The sequence below is a fragment of the Coregonus lavaretus genome, assembly GCF_964263955.1.
Source record: "Coregonus lavaretus genome assembly, contig: HAP1_SCAFFOLD_824, whole genome shotgun sequence".
In the NCBI taxonomy this organism is placed as follows: domain Eukaryota; kingdom Metazoa; phylum Chordata; class Actinopteri; order Salmoniformes; family Salmonidae; genus Coregonus; species Coregonus lavaretus.
Window position 1 is genome coordinate 140001 of NW_028166172.1, and position 17170 is coordinate 157170.

The following is a 17170-nucleotide window of genomic DNA, read 5'->3' on the forward strand; positions in this document are numbered from 1 at the left end:
TGCTAAATGACATTTTAAAACTGTTGGCTGCGGTGTAAACTAATGGCTGTTGATGCCTGCCTCATGCTGAAACTTGTATGTAGCCTGAGGGGTGTACTATGATGCAAGCTAGATATACTGTTTTTTCAAAGCTTATCTACATTTCAGTTAGCTTCACATTCCAGATCAGACTTCACCCATTAGAATATACAGAGCGCTAGTCATCAGGAAGGTGCTCTCTCAGCAGAACTGAAAATATCTCAATGACTTGACATGTTCTGGTTGTGAATTCAGGCTACAAGGTGAGAATCTTTCCAGGGATTATTATAAAGTGGTAGAGAAATGTAATGTCTGGTGTAATTTTAGTACAGTGAATGGAAGTAAAACACTCAGACCTAACAGTCGACTTCTACTGAGACAGGTACGTGTCAGTTTAATCATACGAAATGGAGCTAACTGAATGTGGGCAAGTCAAATTCAATATATTCATATATTATAGTTCTACATTTAACATTTGATATGATAAATGTAATTGTATCATAGTTCTACTATATTGTAGTGATCCTCGCTAAATGAGCCACGTCACAATTCCAACCAAGTAACCCAATTGGCACCAACGGCGCGATGCGTAGGTTGTTTGCCTTTTACACATGCAACCTGGGTTCGCTTCCCTGCCCCGCTGTTCGCTACATTGGTGTCAGAAGTGGTATGGTGTCTGTGAGGCCATCAGAATTTATGGCCCGGACATGTGAGGGGTCTGAGTAGTCGAAGCACGGGACTTTTGTAGGGGACAGTGTGAGTCAGGTTATAATTCCCATTTCTGAGATGCGTAGGGTGTTTGCCTTTTTTCGCCAGCGACCTGGCTTTACCGCCCTGCCCGCTGTTTGCTACACTATTGATATCATAATCTTCCCGACATCGTTTGGACACACCTACTCATTCAAGGGTTTTTCTTTATTTTTACTAATTTTTACATTGTAGAATAATAGTGAAGACATCAATATTTTGAAATAACACATATGGAATCATGTAGTAACCAAAAAAGTGTTAAACAAATCAAAATATATTTTATATTTGAGATTCTTCAAATAGCCACCCTTTGCCTTGATGACAGCTTTGCACACTCTTGGCATTCTCTCAACCAGCTTCATGAGGTAGTCACCTGGAATGCATTTAAATTAACAGGTGTGCCTTCTTAAAAGTTAATTTGTGGAATGTCTTTCCTTCTTAATGCATTTGAGCCAATCAGTTGTGTTGTGACAAGGTAGGGGGGTATACAGAAGATAACCCTATTTGGTAAAAGACCAAGTCCATATTATAGCAAGAACAGCTCAAAAAAGCAAAAAGAAATGACAGTCCATCATTATTTTAAGTCATGAAGGTCAGTCAATACGGAACATTTCAACAACTTTGAAAGTTTCTTCAAGTGCAGTCGCAAAAACCATCAAGCGCTATGATGAAACTGGCTCTCATTAGGACCACCACAGGAATGGAAGACCCTGAGTTACCTCTGCTGCAGAGGATACGTTCATTAGAGTTACCAGCCTCAGAAATTACAGCCCAAATAAATGCTTCACAGAGTTCAAGTCACAGACACATCTCAACATCAACTGTTCAGAGGGGACTGTGTGAATCAGGCCTTCATGGTCGAATTGCTGCAAAGAAATCACTACTAAAGTACACCAATAAGAAGAAGAGACTTGCTTGGGCCAAGAAACACGAGCAATGGACATTACACCGGTGTACATTTGTTCTTTGGTCTGGAGTCCAAATTTGAGATTTATGGTTCCAACCGCTGTGTCTTTGTGAGACGCGGTGTGGGTCTCCGCATGTGTATTTCCCACAGTAAAGCATGGAGGAGGAGGTGTTATGGTGTGGTGGTGCTTTGCTGGTGACACTGTCTGTGATTTATTTAGAATTCAAGGCACTCTTAACCAGCATGGCTTCCACAGCATTCTGCAGCTATACGCCATCCCATCGGTTTGGGCTAAGTGGGACTATCATTGGTTTTTCAGCAGGACAATTACCCTACACACCTCCAGGCTGTGTAAGGGCTATTTTACCAAGAAGGAGAGTGATTGAGTGCTGCATCAAATGACCTGGCCTCCATAATCACCCGACCTCAACCGAATTGAGATGGTTTGGGATGAGTCGGACCGCAGAGTGAAGGAAAAGCAGCCAACAAGTGCTCAGCATATGTGGGAACTCCTTCAAGACTGTTGGAAAAGCATTCCAGGTGAAGCTGGTTGAGAGAATGCCAAGAGTGTGCAAAGCTGTCATCAAGGCAAAGCGTGGCTATTTAAAGAAACTCAAATATAACATATATTTTGATTTGTTTAACACTTTTTTGGTTACTACATGATTCCATATGTGTTATTTCATAGTTTTGATGTCTTCACTATTATTCTACAATGTAGAAAATAGTAAAAATAAAGAAACAATGGTTTTGGGAAACAGCTTGGAGATTTAACAATACTCCTACAAAGGTTCTAACGATTAACTTAGCCTTCAGGTGCTTTAGGGAAACCGGGCCCAGGTGGTCTCTTTAGGAAATGTTGTGAAAATATTTGGCCTAGGCTACATGCCCTGTTATTTGGACTTAAAACCGATTTGTAGGTGATCAATCCTGCTACTGATAGCCTATGTGAACTGATATGAACCGGTTTAGGCTGGTCATCTAGGATATGTAGGCTACATCTGAAGTACAGTACCAGTCAAAAGTTTGGACACACCTACTCATTCCAGGATTTTTCTTTATTTTTTACTGTTTTCTACATTGTAGAATAATAGTGAAGACATCAAAACTATGAAATAACACATACACATATTGCTCATGCCTAGGCTACATGCTCTGTCCTGCTACTGGTAGGCCTGTAACGTTATGGGAACTGATCTGAACAGGTTTAGGCTGGTCATCTAGGATATGTAGGCTATAGCTGAGGTATAGACCTCCATCTGCATATCACTAACAAACCACTATTATATATTATAACCTAGCCTACTTTACATAATATAAATCTCCTACTTGTTGCAAAAATACTTTCTGAATGGATTAATGATTTCCCCTCAGATTTATCATGCCCGTTTTAGCCCTTCTGTCTACATCTCAGATACGTTTAGAAAAGAACAGATTGAAAGAAATAGTCTACTTTTAATAAATACACATTAGCCTAAGAGAGTGGAAGGGCTGAGAGGAATGTGGCCTTGTGTTGCTGCACTGTCTATAACTACCTTAACAAACAGTAACAGGGAGATGAGGTGAAAGATATCAGTCACGACTACATGTTGTTACAGGCTTTGGTATTTCCATTTATATTTTGAGGTTGGACGTTAGCACGTTGGCCGCACCTCTTGCCGCTACCTCAATAGACAGTATGCTTATGCCTGTGCTGGCTTGTCATCTCTTTAGTCAGAAGGGTTCCATCTGTTATGTGATATTGAAGAGCAGCTGGTCCAGTGTTCTGGTTGGCCTTAGATATGTTAGAAGACTGGCACCTCTTTGTAGCTCTGCTTCTTTAAGTTGATGAACAAAGTCTTTCTGTCTTGTATCTCCCAGGGTTTGGTTTGGTTTGGTTTGGTTTGATTTGGTTTGGTCTGGTTTGGTCTGGTTTGGTGTGGTCTGGTTTGGTCTGGTTTGGTCTGGTTTGGTTTGGTCTGGTTTGGTGTGGATTGGTCTGGTTTGGTTTGGTTTGGTTTGGTTTGGTTTGGTCTGGTTTGGTCTGGTTTGGTGTGGTCTGGTTTGGTCTGGTTTGTCTGGTTTTGTTTGGTCTGGTTTGGTCTGGTTTGGTCTGGTTTTGTGTGGTCTGGTTTGGTCTGGTTTGGTCTGGTTTGGTCTGGTTTGGTTTGGTCTGGTTTGGTCTGGTTTGGTCTGGTTTGGCCTGGTTTGGTCTGGTTTGGTTTGGTCTGGTGTGGTTTGGTTTGGTCTATTTTGGTCTGGTTTGGTCTGGTTTGGTCTGGTGTGGTTTGGTTTGGTCTGTTTTGGTCTGGTGTGGTTTGGTTTGTTCTGGTTTGGTGTGGTCTGGTGTGGTCTGGTTTGGTTTGGTCTGGTTTGGTCTGGTTTGATCTGGTCTGGTGTGGTTTGGTGTGTTCTGGTTTGGTGTGGTTTGGTCTGGTTTGGTCTGGTCTGGTCTGGTTTGGTCTGGTTTGGTCTGGTTTGGTCTGGTTTGGTTTGGTTTGCTCCACTTGTTTTTTACTCCATATTGTAAGTTGGAGGGTTTTTATTTCAGATGTCCTCGTCTGGAGCCACTTCAATGGGCACTCATGGTGGGTGTATTTTAGGTACCACTTTCTTGTTGCTAGTCAACATTCAGTGGACACTAGGGATTGGTCGATTAATACTGGAGCTCCGATGCGACATTGCAGTTTTCAAAGCACTACTGATTCGACACAACATATCAGAGAATTGAATGTTCATTTATCTACCATTAGCTGCCTCCAACGTTGTTTTAGAAAATTTGGCAGTACGTCCAACCGGCCTCACAACCGCAGACCACGTGTAACCACGCCAGCCCAGGAACTCCACATCTGGAACTACGGAACTACGGGATCGTCTGAGACCAGCCACCCGGACAGTTGATGAAACTGAGGAGTATTTCTGTCTGTAATAAAGCCCTTTTGTGGGGAAAACCTCATTCTGATTGGCTGGGCCTGGCTCCACAGTGGGTGGGCCTGGCTCCCAAGTGGGTGGGCCTATGCCCTCCCAGGCCCACCCATGGCTGCGCCCCTGCCCAGTCATGTGAAATCCATAGATTAGGGCCTAATGAATTTATTTCAATTGACTGATTTCCCTATATGAACTGTAACTCAGTAAAATCGTTGAAATTGTTGCATGTTGCGTTTATTTTTTTGTTCAGTCTAGATATTTCACCTTAGCAGGTGGAAAGATAGCTCAGGGTAAAGACATACAAATGACATAAAAAGCTTTGTTTGACCCCTAAGTCAATGGATCCCGCTGTGGCTTCCAAAACATTTACCTCTGCTGGACACTACTAACAGTCTTAGTCTAGATATACTCCTCCATGTCCTCTGCTGGACACTGGACACTACTAACAGTCTTAGTCTAGATATTCTCCTCCATGTCCTCTGCTGGACACTACTAACAGTCTTAGTCTAGATATTCTCCTCCATGTCCTCTGCTGGACACTACTAACAGTCTTAGTCTAGATATTCTCCTCCATGTCCTCTGCTGGACACTACTAACAGTCTTAGTCTAGATATTCTCCTCCATGTCCTCTGCTGGACACTACTAACAGTCTTAGTCTAGATATTCTCCTCCATGTCCTCTGCTGGACACTACTAACAGTCTTAGTCTAGATATTCTCCTCCATGTCCTCTGCTGGACACTACTAACAGTCTTAGTCTAGATATTCTCCTCCATTTCTCACCTGACAGGTGCCTCTGCCTTGGGAACAGTGAGTGAGTGTCTTGTCTTGTGGAGGCACAGAATCAAATACCTGTATAGTTTTAGTTTTTATAGTTTTCTTTGAAAACTGGCTACATTGTATTTCTAACTTTTTAATGACTTTTAAATGATGATTTTCTATAAGCATAGGCTGTTCAGTTTTTTGTAAATGTTTTGATTGTAACATAACTAAATGTTGTTTATTAGTACTCAAATCTATCCATTCCGTTTTCGGCATAATTTGGTGAAAGCCCCAAAGCGTTCAGAAAGCCTCTGTTTCCCATCACTAGTGGACACCCCCATGAGTGTCTTTCAGAACCCCTCCTAAAACCACCTGTTTCGTTTTGGTTGTTGTTAGTGACTCTTTGTGAGTTCCTTCTTCTGTTTGAGAGACAATGTTTTATTTCTTGTTGGGGAACGTAACAATGTTCATGTGATTAAATTAAATCACCTGACTGTTTGGATGTGTCTGTTAGTAAATGTTTTATTTCTAAGAGATCATGAGTAAAAGAGAACAATGGACATTCTAGAATGAGTTGTCACTGTGTTCACCACAACCAACATGCTGCATCTCTGTTTAGGGGTCCCTGCCTCTAAAATGAGTCTCTCTGGGGAGAGAGAGGAGGGGGGCCCTGCCTCTAAAATGCGTCTCTCTGGGGAGAGAGAGGAGGGGGGCCCTGCCTCTAAAATGAGTCTCTCTGTGGAGAGAGAGGAGGGGGGCCCTGCCTCTAAAATGAGTCTCTCTGGGGAGAGAGAGGAGGGGGGCCCTGCCTCTAAAATGAGTCTCTCTGGGGAACATGACACCAAAGCTAAAAGGTGATATGACAATTTTATGAAGAATTTATCACGTTTATTTACAAAATAAATAGCTATTTTAAGATGAATGCACTTACTGTAAATCGCTCTGGATAAAAGCATCTGCTAAATCAGGAGTTCTAAATCTGGGGTCAGTGGAGGTACTGCAGGGGTTCTGCAGCACCCTGACTGGACTCGTTGCAATATAAAACATTTGATAGAATTTTAATACGACACAACCACTTTGCCTACTCTTCATTATTGCCTAATATAATGGAATGCATATTCTTTTAACCAATTCTGATGGTTGTTACAAGCGAAATTTTCACAATATTACCGTTATACCAACACACTCTTCACACCCGTTTAACAACTCTAAATAGCTTTGGCATAGTAGGCATCAAGTCCCTTGTCAAAAATGTTGCCTACAACGTTGCATACAATGTTCATTTTCATCGAACACATATTTCGCCCTAGATGCCTTCAATTGCCCAATTTATAGCCATGGCCAATTTAGGATTATTTTTTAACAACGTGATGTTGCGCTCCAAAGGGATAACATGAAAAAACAAGATGTAGGTAATTAAATAATCAAAAGAAAAACTTGTTTAATATACACTTAGAAAATAAGGTTCCTTATAGAACCAAAAAGAATTCTATCACTTGCTTAATATATGGAACCACTAAAAGTTAGATATATTTTTGGAACGAAAGGTGATTGTTTTGAGGATATGAACCCAGCAGCCCTCCAGTGGTCAGATCAAGCCCGCCCGTTTTTTCCAGCGCCCGGCCCGGGATTCGAACCAGCCACCTTTCTGCCATAGGTCCAACTCCTGCCACAGCTCCAACTCCTTAGCCTCTGGGCGAAATCCTGAGTTTATCTTCAGAAATAAGCATGAGTTAATCTGCCAAACTGAAGACAACATGCTATGCAGACATTTTGGTATCACTTATACATAATTATTATACAGAAATCATTGCCAAAAGCACAAGACATACGGTTGCATGTAGGTCTATATTATTTATGGATTGATCATATAGAAATATAGAAACATTATTTAAACTACTCCAAAGCAATTACATGTGGTGCAGGAACCACTGACTCACTGCATTATTCTATAGTATTATCAAGACACCTGCTGTTAACTCTTAACTGGTTAGGACAGCTCATGAGGTGTCCTAAATATCTGCCAACTAGGTGGGACTAGAGGCTTCATGCATAGCTTTAATTTATACCCATAAGTGTAAAATGTCTTTATTCTCAGCAATTATACGACCAATGTTCTACTCTGAGACACTTTGTGGATATGGGCCCAGATCTCAAAATATTGTTATAAAAAAACGTTGAATGTTTGTTTTACATATAAAAATAAATAAATGAATATTACTAATGTAAGCCAGTGTAAAGACTGGGTTATGTATGCACTCACTAACTGTAAGTCGCTCTGGATAAGAGCGTCTGCTAAGTGATTAAAATGTAAATGTAAATGTATTTTGTTGCACTGCTCATGTCCGCGTTCTGGAACTGTCCGCGTCCCCGTACAGAACTGTCCGCGTCCCCGTACAGAACTGCCCGCGTCCACGTACGGTTTGGCGCCAAGCATATTGTTCAGTTACGCGCAGAGTGGTCTGAGGTGATGTTGGGGAACAACGATGGAGTTCGTTACAGTGTTGAGACGCCGAAGTTTATTGTTCAATTAGCTTTTTTGCGTAATGGTCAGTGACAGTATGAGTGTAGCCAGATCCTTTTCACTCGCTAGTCTTGTTGAATTGTGTGGTTCACCGGATTCGTCATCATCCTCGAGGGACAGACGAACGACCTGCTAGCTAGCCAAGCTAGTCGGTACAGCTAGCTAAGCTAGCTACCACTACATCATCACCGGCTGCCTGCTTTTCTTGTGGACCGATGGAGCTCCCGGGTTGTTTCTTCCACCTGTTAAATACGGTGGAGGGCTTCTCCCTCTCTCTTTGACGGATGCTGGCTACCTACCATCCCTCTGTCCGGTTCTCCTCTTCACTAGATGGACGGTAACGTTAGTGTTTAACCCCTCTGTGTCCAAGGACTGAACTTTTTGAATATTATTTTCGGGGCGCCTCAAGTTACATTTTTTACAACGTTTATTTCTGATAAAATTAGTTCATTGCATCCGCCATGGAGCCCAGTTTCATAATATTACCTTCTGTCCCTGGTTATGAAGTAATCGCGAAAAAACAGGCCTTATGTTTGGGCATTTTTCACCCTGCCAGCTCCTATTAGTTCTACTGTAGGTTTACCTCAGGTAACTTATTATTAACAAGGTTATGGATACTTGGTGAGCGTTAACCCTGTAGGTTTACCTCAAGTTACTTATTATTAACAAGGTTACGGCTACTTGGCGAGCTCGCTCAATGTTAACCTGAGTACATGTTGTGGTGAGCCACAGTCTAAGAGGTGTTGTCTGGCGCAAAGCCATCAAACGTTAAACATTTTCTGGTCATGGTTAAACATATTTGTTTTAAGAAAAAAGTGTACAATCTAAACAAAACGCATGTCCCTGTCCTCTTTTTCAAGATGTGGCAGATTTAAACAGCCAGAATACATTTTTTTATTAAGAAATAACAATTTTTCTGATGACTTGTTGTTTCTAAATGGCTGCTGGGTAATTTGATATGCATCGAAATCTTCGTTCATAGGCATCAAATTGAGCGAATGCTGCGCAGGTTCACTGAGTTGCAAACCAAATGGGTATAATGGGGTGATTGTTGTCTAATTGGGTGGTCTAGCTAATGGATTTGTAGATCTGACACAGTTGCTACCTCAGATTATGAGCATAACAAGTGTCATATAGCTCAGTTGGTACAGCATGGTGCTTGCAACGCCAGGGTTGTGGGTTCGTTTCCCACAGGGGGCCAGTATGAAAATGCATGCACTCAATAACTGTAAGTCGCTCTGGATAAGACCGTCTGCTAAATATGTAAAATGTAAATGTAAAAAATGTCATGAATTAGTTATTTAGTACCCACATATGGCCAAAGGGAGGCGCAAGAGTGCTATAAACCCATACAGTTTTTTGCCATAAAACCCTAAACCTAACAATCAATCACATGTATTTATAAAGCCCTTTTTACACCAGCAGATGTCACAAAGTGCTATACAGAAACTCTTACCCTACTTATAACCTATTTTAGCCGTAACCCTAACCCCTAATTCTAGGGTATGGTAGCCTAGAACACTTTTAGAAACTATTTTAGTAATAATATTATCTTAGTAAATACAATTATAGTATTAAATAGTGTTTTAATTATTTTGTTGTTATTTTATTATATGTATAATTGCAAGACAGAACACTTGATAAATAAGACACATTTGTTTTATTTTTCAAATGTGGTTTGAATTGGGTGACCTAGTAACCTCTGTGTGAAGATCCAGCAATTGGCGTGGGGCAGGTTTGAGACTGATCTAATACACTTTATTTCTGAGCTGCCTCACCAATGTCTGTACGTGAATTAATAACTTTTAATAGCTAAATATTTCCAATAGATGGTGGCAAAAGACCACGAAGCATCAGTTATAGGCTACAAGCAGCAATATGATTGACATAAAATAGCATGCAACCAAATACTATATGTCCCATGATTTTCTGAAATGGTCACTCATTACTTTAGTTAGCTATATATCTCGTATTAGGCCTGTGATGCTTTTGGAAGAGCAATTAAATAGTGACTATAGCAGGTGTTGAACCCCGGGTAAATAATCACTAGTCACATGCTCCAACCTCAACCCTAGTATACATGCATTTTTAAATATCTAATATTGCGATTAAACAACCTCGGAATAGAAAAGACAAGACTGCGTCTTCCAGCCCACCAATAAATTACATCATGCAACCCTCGCGGTTAGCAAATGTACCTCAACATGCCCCTCGCTTGTGCTAGAAGGCAGAGTGCTCGCTGCTGGTTGATGAATCTGACAATGAATGTACCAGGAAAATACGTTTTTGTCAAACAGAGGTGACTAAATTAATGATCAGGCTTATTGATAATCGTTATAGTAATGAAGTATAATTTCAAAACATGAGCATAAAAACAGCTAATAATAAACATGAATCATCATTATATTATTTCACAGTAATCTGTTAAATGCTTTTTCAGTCGTTCCTCGTTAGCAGTGTGGAAAGGGACAGTAAAAAGCGTGTGCAGGAGTTTTCCTGTGAGGGGGAGTGGTGGTGTATCCAGGGAGAAAACTAAACTAACCTTCTGAAATGTCATTCATGGTCTTATGCTGCCATCTATTGGAATTATTTAGTAACTGCAGTAGTACTGAATAAAGTATATCCTTACTAAAGTAGTAATTAATTAATTAGTTAATTTTACCACTTACAACCATAAAATAACCATTTATAGCATAACAAACAATGAAACTGACATAAAGCAAAAACACCATACATTTAGTTAACTATATATATATATACTATTTATTTAGATGGGTGACATTATCTGCCAAAGTAACACCACTGTAGATAAAGAAGAGCTCTCCAGTAGGTGAACCAAAACATTCAAAGACCATTTTCTCAAAATTGAGGTTACAAGTTTATCATCTTTCAAAGCAGAATTACTTTCCCATTGTTCCTAAACTGTAGTGTATGATATACCTTTTTCTAGCTGAGTCTCTACTTTTATCCAATGGAAAAAAATAAACATTTCAAATTTTGCTACATAAGATCAAATCGAGCTGGTCGGTCACATTTGACTGTGTAAAACCTAGCAGTACTACTTATTTCTTTGAGAGTGAGGAAGATATATATTATTACTGTGTAAAACCTAGCAGTACTACTTATTTCTCTGAGAGTGAGGCAGATATATTATTACTGTGTAAAACCTTGCAGTCCTACTTATTTCTCTGAGAGTGAGACAGATATATATATTATTACTGTGTAAAACCTAGCAGTACTACTTATTTCTCTGAGAGTGAGGCAGATATGTAGCATTATGCAAAAAAACATGATTATTTGTCTCTGAAATGAAACCATCAAGTGATCGATTTTAAACAAATACATGTCTGTCATTGAACAACCCCATGCCATGATTAGATAGTGAAAAAACACACCAATCTCTTTCATCATTTCTTTAAACAATAAAAGCTAATTTACCAACATTTCTGAAAATGGATATATAGCGTTTTGGAATGAAACTCTTGTTTCCCCATCTGAGCTCAGAGTAGATGAGAGACGTAATGTTTGTCTCTGTTGTGTTGAAGCCCAATCAAGCAGGAGAGACCAGCCTCCCCTGTACCCAGCTGTGTGTCCATGAAGAGTGACTGGTCTATGGTTCAACCTATAATGTTTAGAGAGGGACACTTTTCTAGTGAACAAAGGTAAGAATAACTCATGGGTCATGGTCAGTGAGTTAAACAACACTGTCTCTAGTCATTTCTCCTCTCCCATTTTCCCATTTATTTTTATTATTTTCATAATCCATAGGCTAACCCTTTTTTTCCATTTTCATAGTCCTGAAACAATATTAAACTAACACAACATTCCCTGTGTGTGTGTGTGTGTGTGTGTGTGTGTGTGTGTGTGTGTGTGTGTGTGTGTGTGTGTGTGTGTGTGTGTGTGTGTTTGTGTGTGTGCACTCCCTGGATGAGATGTAATCTCATGTTTTTTCTACAGAAACCAACAGGAGAGATCAGAGTCAGAGATTCTCAGTGGTCAGTCTTCCCAGAGACATCAAACAGACCTGGCCTCCATATTCAGTGTATGTGGTCCTGTTATGTACATTTGTTTTTGTTTACCTCAAGTAAAGTTGATCTGTCAATCATTAATTAATGTGTTAATGAGAAAGCATTTTGTCTCTTGCTTAACTTATTGACTTTATTTATTTCAGTTGCTTGAAGAGAATATTATGACATTTGTGAAGAACGAGCTGAAGATGTTCAAGAGGATTCTTAGTCCAGAACTCCCAGAAGGCTTTGAGAGTCAGAAGCAGGATAAGGAAGTGGTGGACGCTGAAGATGAGAAGCAGGAGAGCAGTGCCAGAGAGGGGGCTCTGAAGATCACACTGCACGTCCTGAGGAAAATGAACCAGAAGGAGCTTGCTGACACACTGGAGAAAAGTAAGAGCTGTCTGCCTCATGTTGAATGCTGTTTTAGAACATTTAAAAGCTGTAGCTAAAGTACAGCTAAAGTAGCTGTGTAACTAAATGATATTGTAGCAGCCTTAACACAACACCTAGTGACCTCATCAAGTAGCAGCAGGGATGTGTTGTGGTGATTAATTTAGACAGAGAGAAGAGGAGAGACAGAGGAGAGAGAGAGAGAGAACATTATTAATGCCATCAAAAATACCAATAATGATATAAATCAGTCACACCAGTGTGTAATGCATTATGAAAACATTTACAGATTTATAAAGACAAGAGAATAAATGATTATAATTTAAACTTTATAAGACAGTCTTACAATACTGTAGGTATTAAAACAGATGTAATATTAATATCCTCTGTGTTGTTTCTAGATTCAGATGAGCTTGCTGTGATTCTTCAACGTGAACTCAAATCTAATCTAAAGAAGAAGTTTCAACGTGTATTTGAGGGGGTCGCTAAACAAGGAAACCCAACACTTCTCAATAAGATCTACACAGAGCTCTACATCACAGAGGGTGGAACAGGAGAGGTCAATAATGAACATGAGCTGAGACAGATTGAGACAACAACCAGGAAACAAGCAAGACCAGAGACTGCAATCAAATGTAACGACATCTTCAAACCCTTAACTGGACAAGACAAACTTATCAGAACTGTGCTGACAAAGGGAGTCGCTGGCATTGGAAAAACAGTCTCTGTGCAGAAGTTCATTCTGGACTGGGCTGAAGGAAAAGCAAATCAGGATGTCCAATTTGTATTTTCATTCCCTTTTCAGGACCTGAATTTGATGAAAAAGGAAAAATACACTTTGATTGAACTTCTCAATCACTTCTCAATCGAAACCAAAGAATCAAGAATCTCCAACTACGACAAGTACAAAGTTCTGTTCATCTTTGATGGTCTGGATGAGTGCCGACTGCCCCTAGACTTCCAGGAGAACAAGATCTGTTGTGACGTCACAGAGTCAACCTCAGTGGATGTTCTGCTGACAAATCTCATCAAGGGAAATCTGCTTCCCTCTGCTCTTCTCTGGATAACTACCCGACCAGCAGCAGCCAATACGATCCCTTCAGGGTGTGTTGACCAGGTGACAGAGGTACGAGGGTTCAATGACCCACAGAAGGAGGAGTACTTCAGGAAGAGAATCAGTGATGAGGACCTGGCCAGCAGAATCATCTCACACATAAAGACATCAAGGAGCCTCCACATCATGTGCCACATTCCAGTCTTCTGTTGGATTTCTGCACCAGTCCTTGAACACATGTTGAAACATAAGAGAGAAGAGATGCCCAAGACTCTGACTGAGATGTACTCACACCTTGTGGAGTTTCATACCAAACAGAAGAATGAAGAGTATCTTGGGAAAGAAGAGACAGGTCCACACTGGAATAAAGAGATCATTCTGTCACTGGGAAAACTGGCTTTTCAACAGCTTGTGAAGGGCAATCTGATTTTCGATGAAGAAGACCTGAAAGAGGCTGGCATTGATGTCAATGAAGCCTCAGTGTACTCAGGATTGTGCACACAGCTCTTTACAGAGGAATGTGGGCTGTACCAGGACAAGGTGTACTGCTTCGTGCATCTGAGCATTCAGGAGTTTCTGGCTGCTGTATATGTGTTCCTCTCATTCATCAACAACAATGAGAATCTAATGGCCGAACCGCAGGTTACTGAAGTTACTGTCTACAAGAGTGCTGTGGATAAAGCCTTACAAAGTGAGACAGGAAAACTGGACCTGTTCCTCCGCTTCCTTCTGGGCCTCTCACTGGAGTCCAATCAGAAGCACTTACGAGGTCTACTGACAAAGACAAGAAGCAGCTCACAGAGCCATGAAGAAACAGTCAAGTACATCAAGGAGAAGATCAGTGAGAATCCCTCTCCAGAGAGGTGCATCAATCTGTTCCACTGTCTGAATGAACTGAATGACCATTCTCTAGTGGAGGAGATCCAAAGCTACCTGAGCTCAGGAAGTCTCTCAGAAGCCAAACTGTCACCTGCACAGTGGTCAGCTCTGGTCTTTGTGTTGCTGACTTCAGAAAATGAGCTGGATGTGTTTGACCTGAAGAAATACTCCAGATCAGAGGAAGGTCTTCTGAGGCTGCTGCCAGTGGTCAAAGCCTCCAGATCTGCTCTGTGAGTACATAAAATTACATTTAAGTACTAATCATCAGAAAGAAATATTCAGTTTAGAGAAATATACGTATTATAATATGTATATAATATATAGTATTACATTGAAAAACTTACTGAATCAGTGCATTGATGTTCACTTTAGTATAACAATATGACCATACAATTCTAGGAGACGGAAGATTAATCTATATGTTGTTTGAGAGAATAAACCAAATGCATCTGCCATTGTCCTTCTACACTACTGGTGTTAAATTAACAGTGTGTTTGTGAAATCATGATGATCTCTTTGTCAGGCTGTCAGGCTGTGGAGTCACAGAGAAAGGCTGTGCTTCTCTGGTCTCAGCTCTGAGGTCAAACCCCTCACACCTGAGAGAGCTGGATCTGAGTAACAATGACCTGAAGGATTCAGGAGTGAAGCTGCTCTCTGCTGTCCTGGGGAATCCCCACTGTAAACTGGAGACTCTGAGGTCAGTATTCCTGTATCACTCAATGAACACACACACACTGGACACACACTGGACACACACACACACTGGACACAAACACACACACACACACACACACACACACACACACACACACTGGACACACACACACACACACACACACACACACACACACACACACTGGACACACACACACACACACATACACACACTGGACACACACACACACACACACACACGCACACTGGACACACGCACATGACACACACACACACACAAAGATTAATTTATTAGTGTTTAGAAAGATGTTATCTACTGTTAATAATGATACATTAATTCATTTATATACAGTACCAGTCAAAAGTTTGGACACACCTACTCATTCAAGGTTTTTTCTTTATTTTTACAATGTTTTACATTGTAGAATAATAGTGAAGACATCAAAACTATGAAATAACAAATATGGAATCATGTAGTAACCGAAAAAGTGTTAAACAAATGAAAATATATTTTATATTTGAAATTTTTCAAATAGCCACCCTTTGTCTTGATGACAGCTTTGCACACTCTTGGCATTCTCTCAACCAGCTTCACCTGGAATGCTTTTCCAACAGTCTTGAAGGAGTTCCCACATATGCTGAGCACTTGTTGGCTGCTTTTCCTTCACTCTGCCGTCCAACTCATCCCAAACCATCTCAATTGGGTTGAGGTCGGGTGATTATGGAGGCCAGGTCATCTGATGCAGCATTCCATCACTCTCCTTCTTGGTAAAATAGCCCTTACATAGCCTGGAGGTGTGTTGGGTCATTGTCCTGTTGAAAAACGAATGATAGTTCCACGATGCCCAAACCAGATGGGATGGCGTATCGCTGCAGAATGCTGTGGTAGCCATGCTGGTTAAGTATGCCTTGAATTCTAAATAAATCACAGACAGTGTCACCAGCAAAGCACCCCCACACCATAACACCTCCTCCTCCATGCTTTACGATGGGAAATACACATGCCGAGATCATCTGTTCACCCACACCGCTTCTAACAAAGACACAGCGGTTGGAACCAAAAATCTCCAATTTGGACTCCAGACCAAAGGACAAATGTCCACCTGTGTAATGTCATTGCCCGTGTTTGTTGGCCCAAGAAAGTATCTTCTTCTTATTGGGGTCCTTTAGTAGTGATTTATTTGAGGCAATTCGACCATGAAGGCCTGATTCACACAGTCACCTCTGAACAGGTTGCATCTGGTTGCATCACCGCCTGGTATGGCAACTGCTTGGCCTCTGACCGCAAGGCACTACAGAGGGTAGTGCGTACGGCCCAGTACATCACTGGGGCAAAGCTTCCTGCCATCCAGGACCTCTATACCAGGCGGTGTCAGAGGAAGGCCCTCAAAATTGTCAAAGACTCCAGCCACCCTAGTCATAGACTGTTCTCTCTGCTACCGCACGGCAAGCGGTACCGGAGTGCCAAGTCTAGGTCCAAAAGACTTCTCAACAGCTTCTACCCCCAAGCCATAAGACTCCTGAACAGCTAATCATGGCTACCCGGACTATTTGCACTGCCCCCCCACCCCATCCTTTTTACGCTGCTGCTACTCTGTTAAATATTTATGCATAGTCACTTTAACTCTACCCACATGTACATATTACCTCAACTACCTCAACTAGCCGGTGCCCCCGCACATTGACTCTGCACCGGTACCCCCCTGTATATATAGCCTCCCTACTGTCACTTTATTTTACTTCTGCTCTTTTTTTCTCAACACTTTTTTTGTTGTTGTTTTATTCTTACTTTTTTGTTTAAAATAAATGCACTGTTGGTTAAGGGCTGTAAGTAAGCATTTCACTGTAATGTCTGCACCTGTTGTATTCGGCGCATGTGACCAATAAAATTTGATTTGATTTGATTTGATTTGAACAGTTGATGTTGAGCTGTGTCTGTGACTTGAACTCTGTGATGCATTTATTTGGGCTGCAATTTCTGAGGCTGGTAACTCTAATGAACTTATCCTCTGCAGCAGAGGTAACTCAGGGTCTTCCATTCCTGTGGCGGTCCTCATGAGAGCCAGTTTCATCATAGCGCTTGATGTTTTTTGCGACTGCACTTGAAGAAACTTTAAAAGTTCTTGAAATGTTCCTTATTGAATGACCATCATGTCTTAACCATCATGTATTCTCTTTGCTTATTTGAGCTGTTCTTGACATAATATGGACTTGGTCTTTTACCAAATAGGGCTTTCTTCTGTATACCCCCCCTACCTTGTCACAGCACAACTGATTGGCTCAAACGTATTAAGAA

At 41.0% G+C, this 17170-nt stretch overlaps 1 protein-coding gene across 1 annotated transcript in view; it reads left to right on the forward strand.

Moving 5' to 3' along the window:
- The window catches only part of LOC311114990 (NLR family CARD domain-containing protein 3-like), a gene marked incomplete at its 5' end in the record, with an annotated part of 126348 nt that overhangs the window by 96987 nt on the left and 12191 nt on the right, over positions 1–17170 (forward strand). Inside the window, 4 exons of the mRNA XM_084190216.1 lie at positions 11824–11908; positions 12038–12266; positions 12668–14429; positions 14723–14896. Coding sequence (XP_084046342.1) covers positions 11824–11908; positions 12038–12266; positions 12668–14429; positions 14723–14896 — 2250 coding nt within the window. The remainder of the gene's footprint in view (positions 1–11823; positions 11909–12037; positions 12267–12667; positions 14430–14722; positions 14897–17170) is intronic.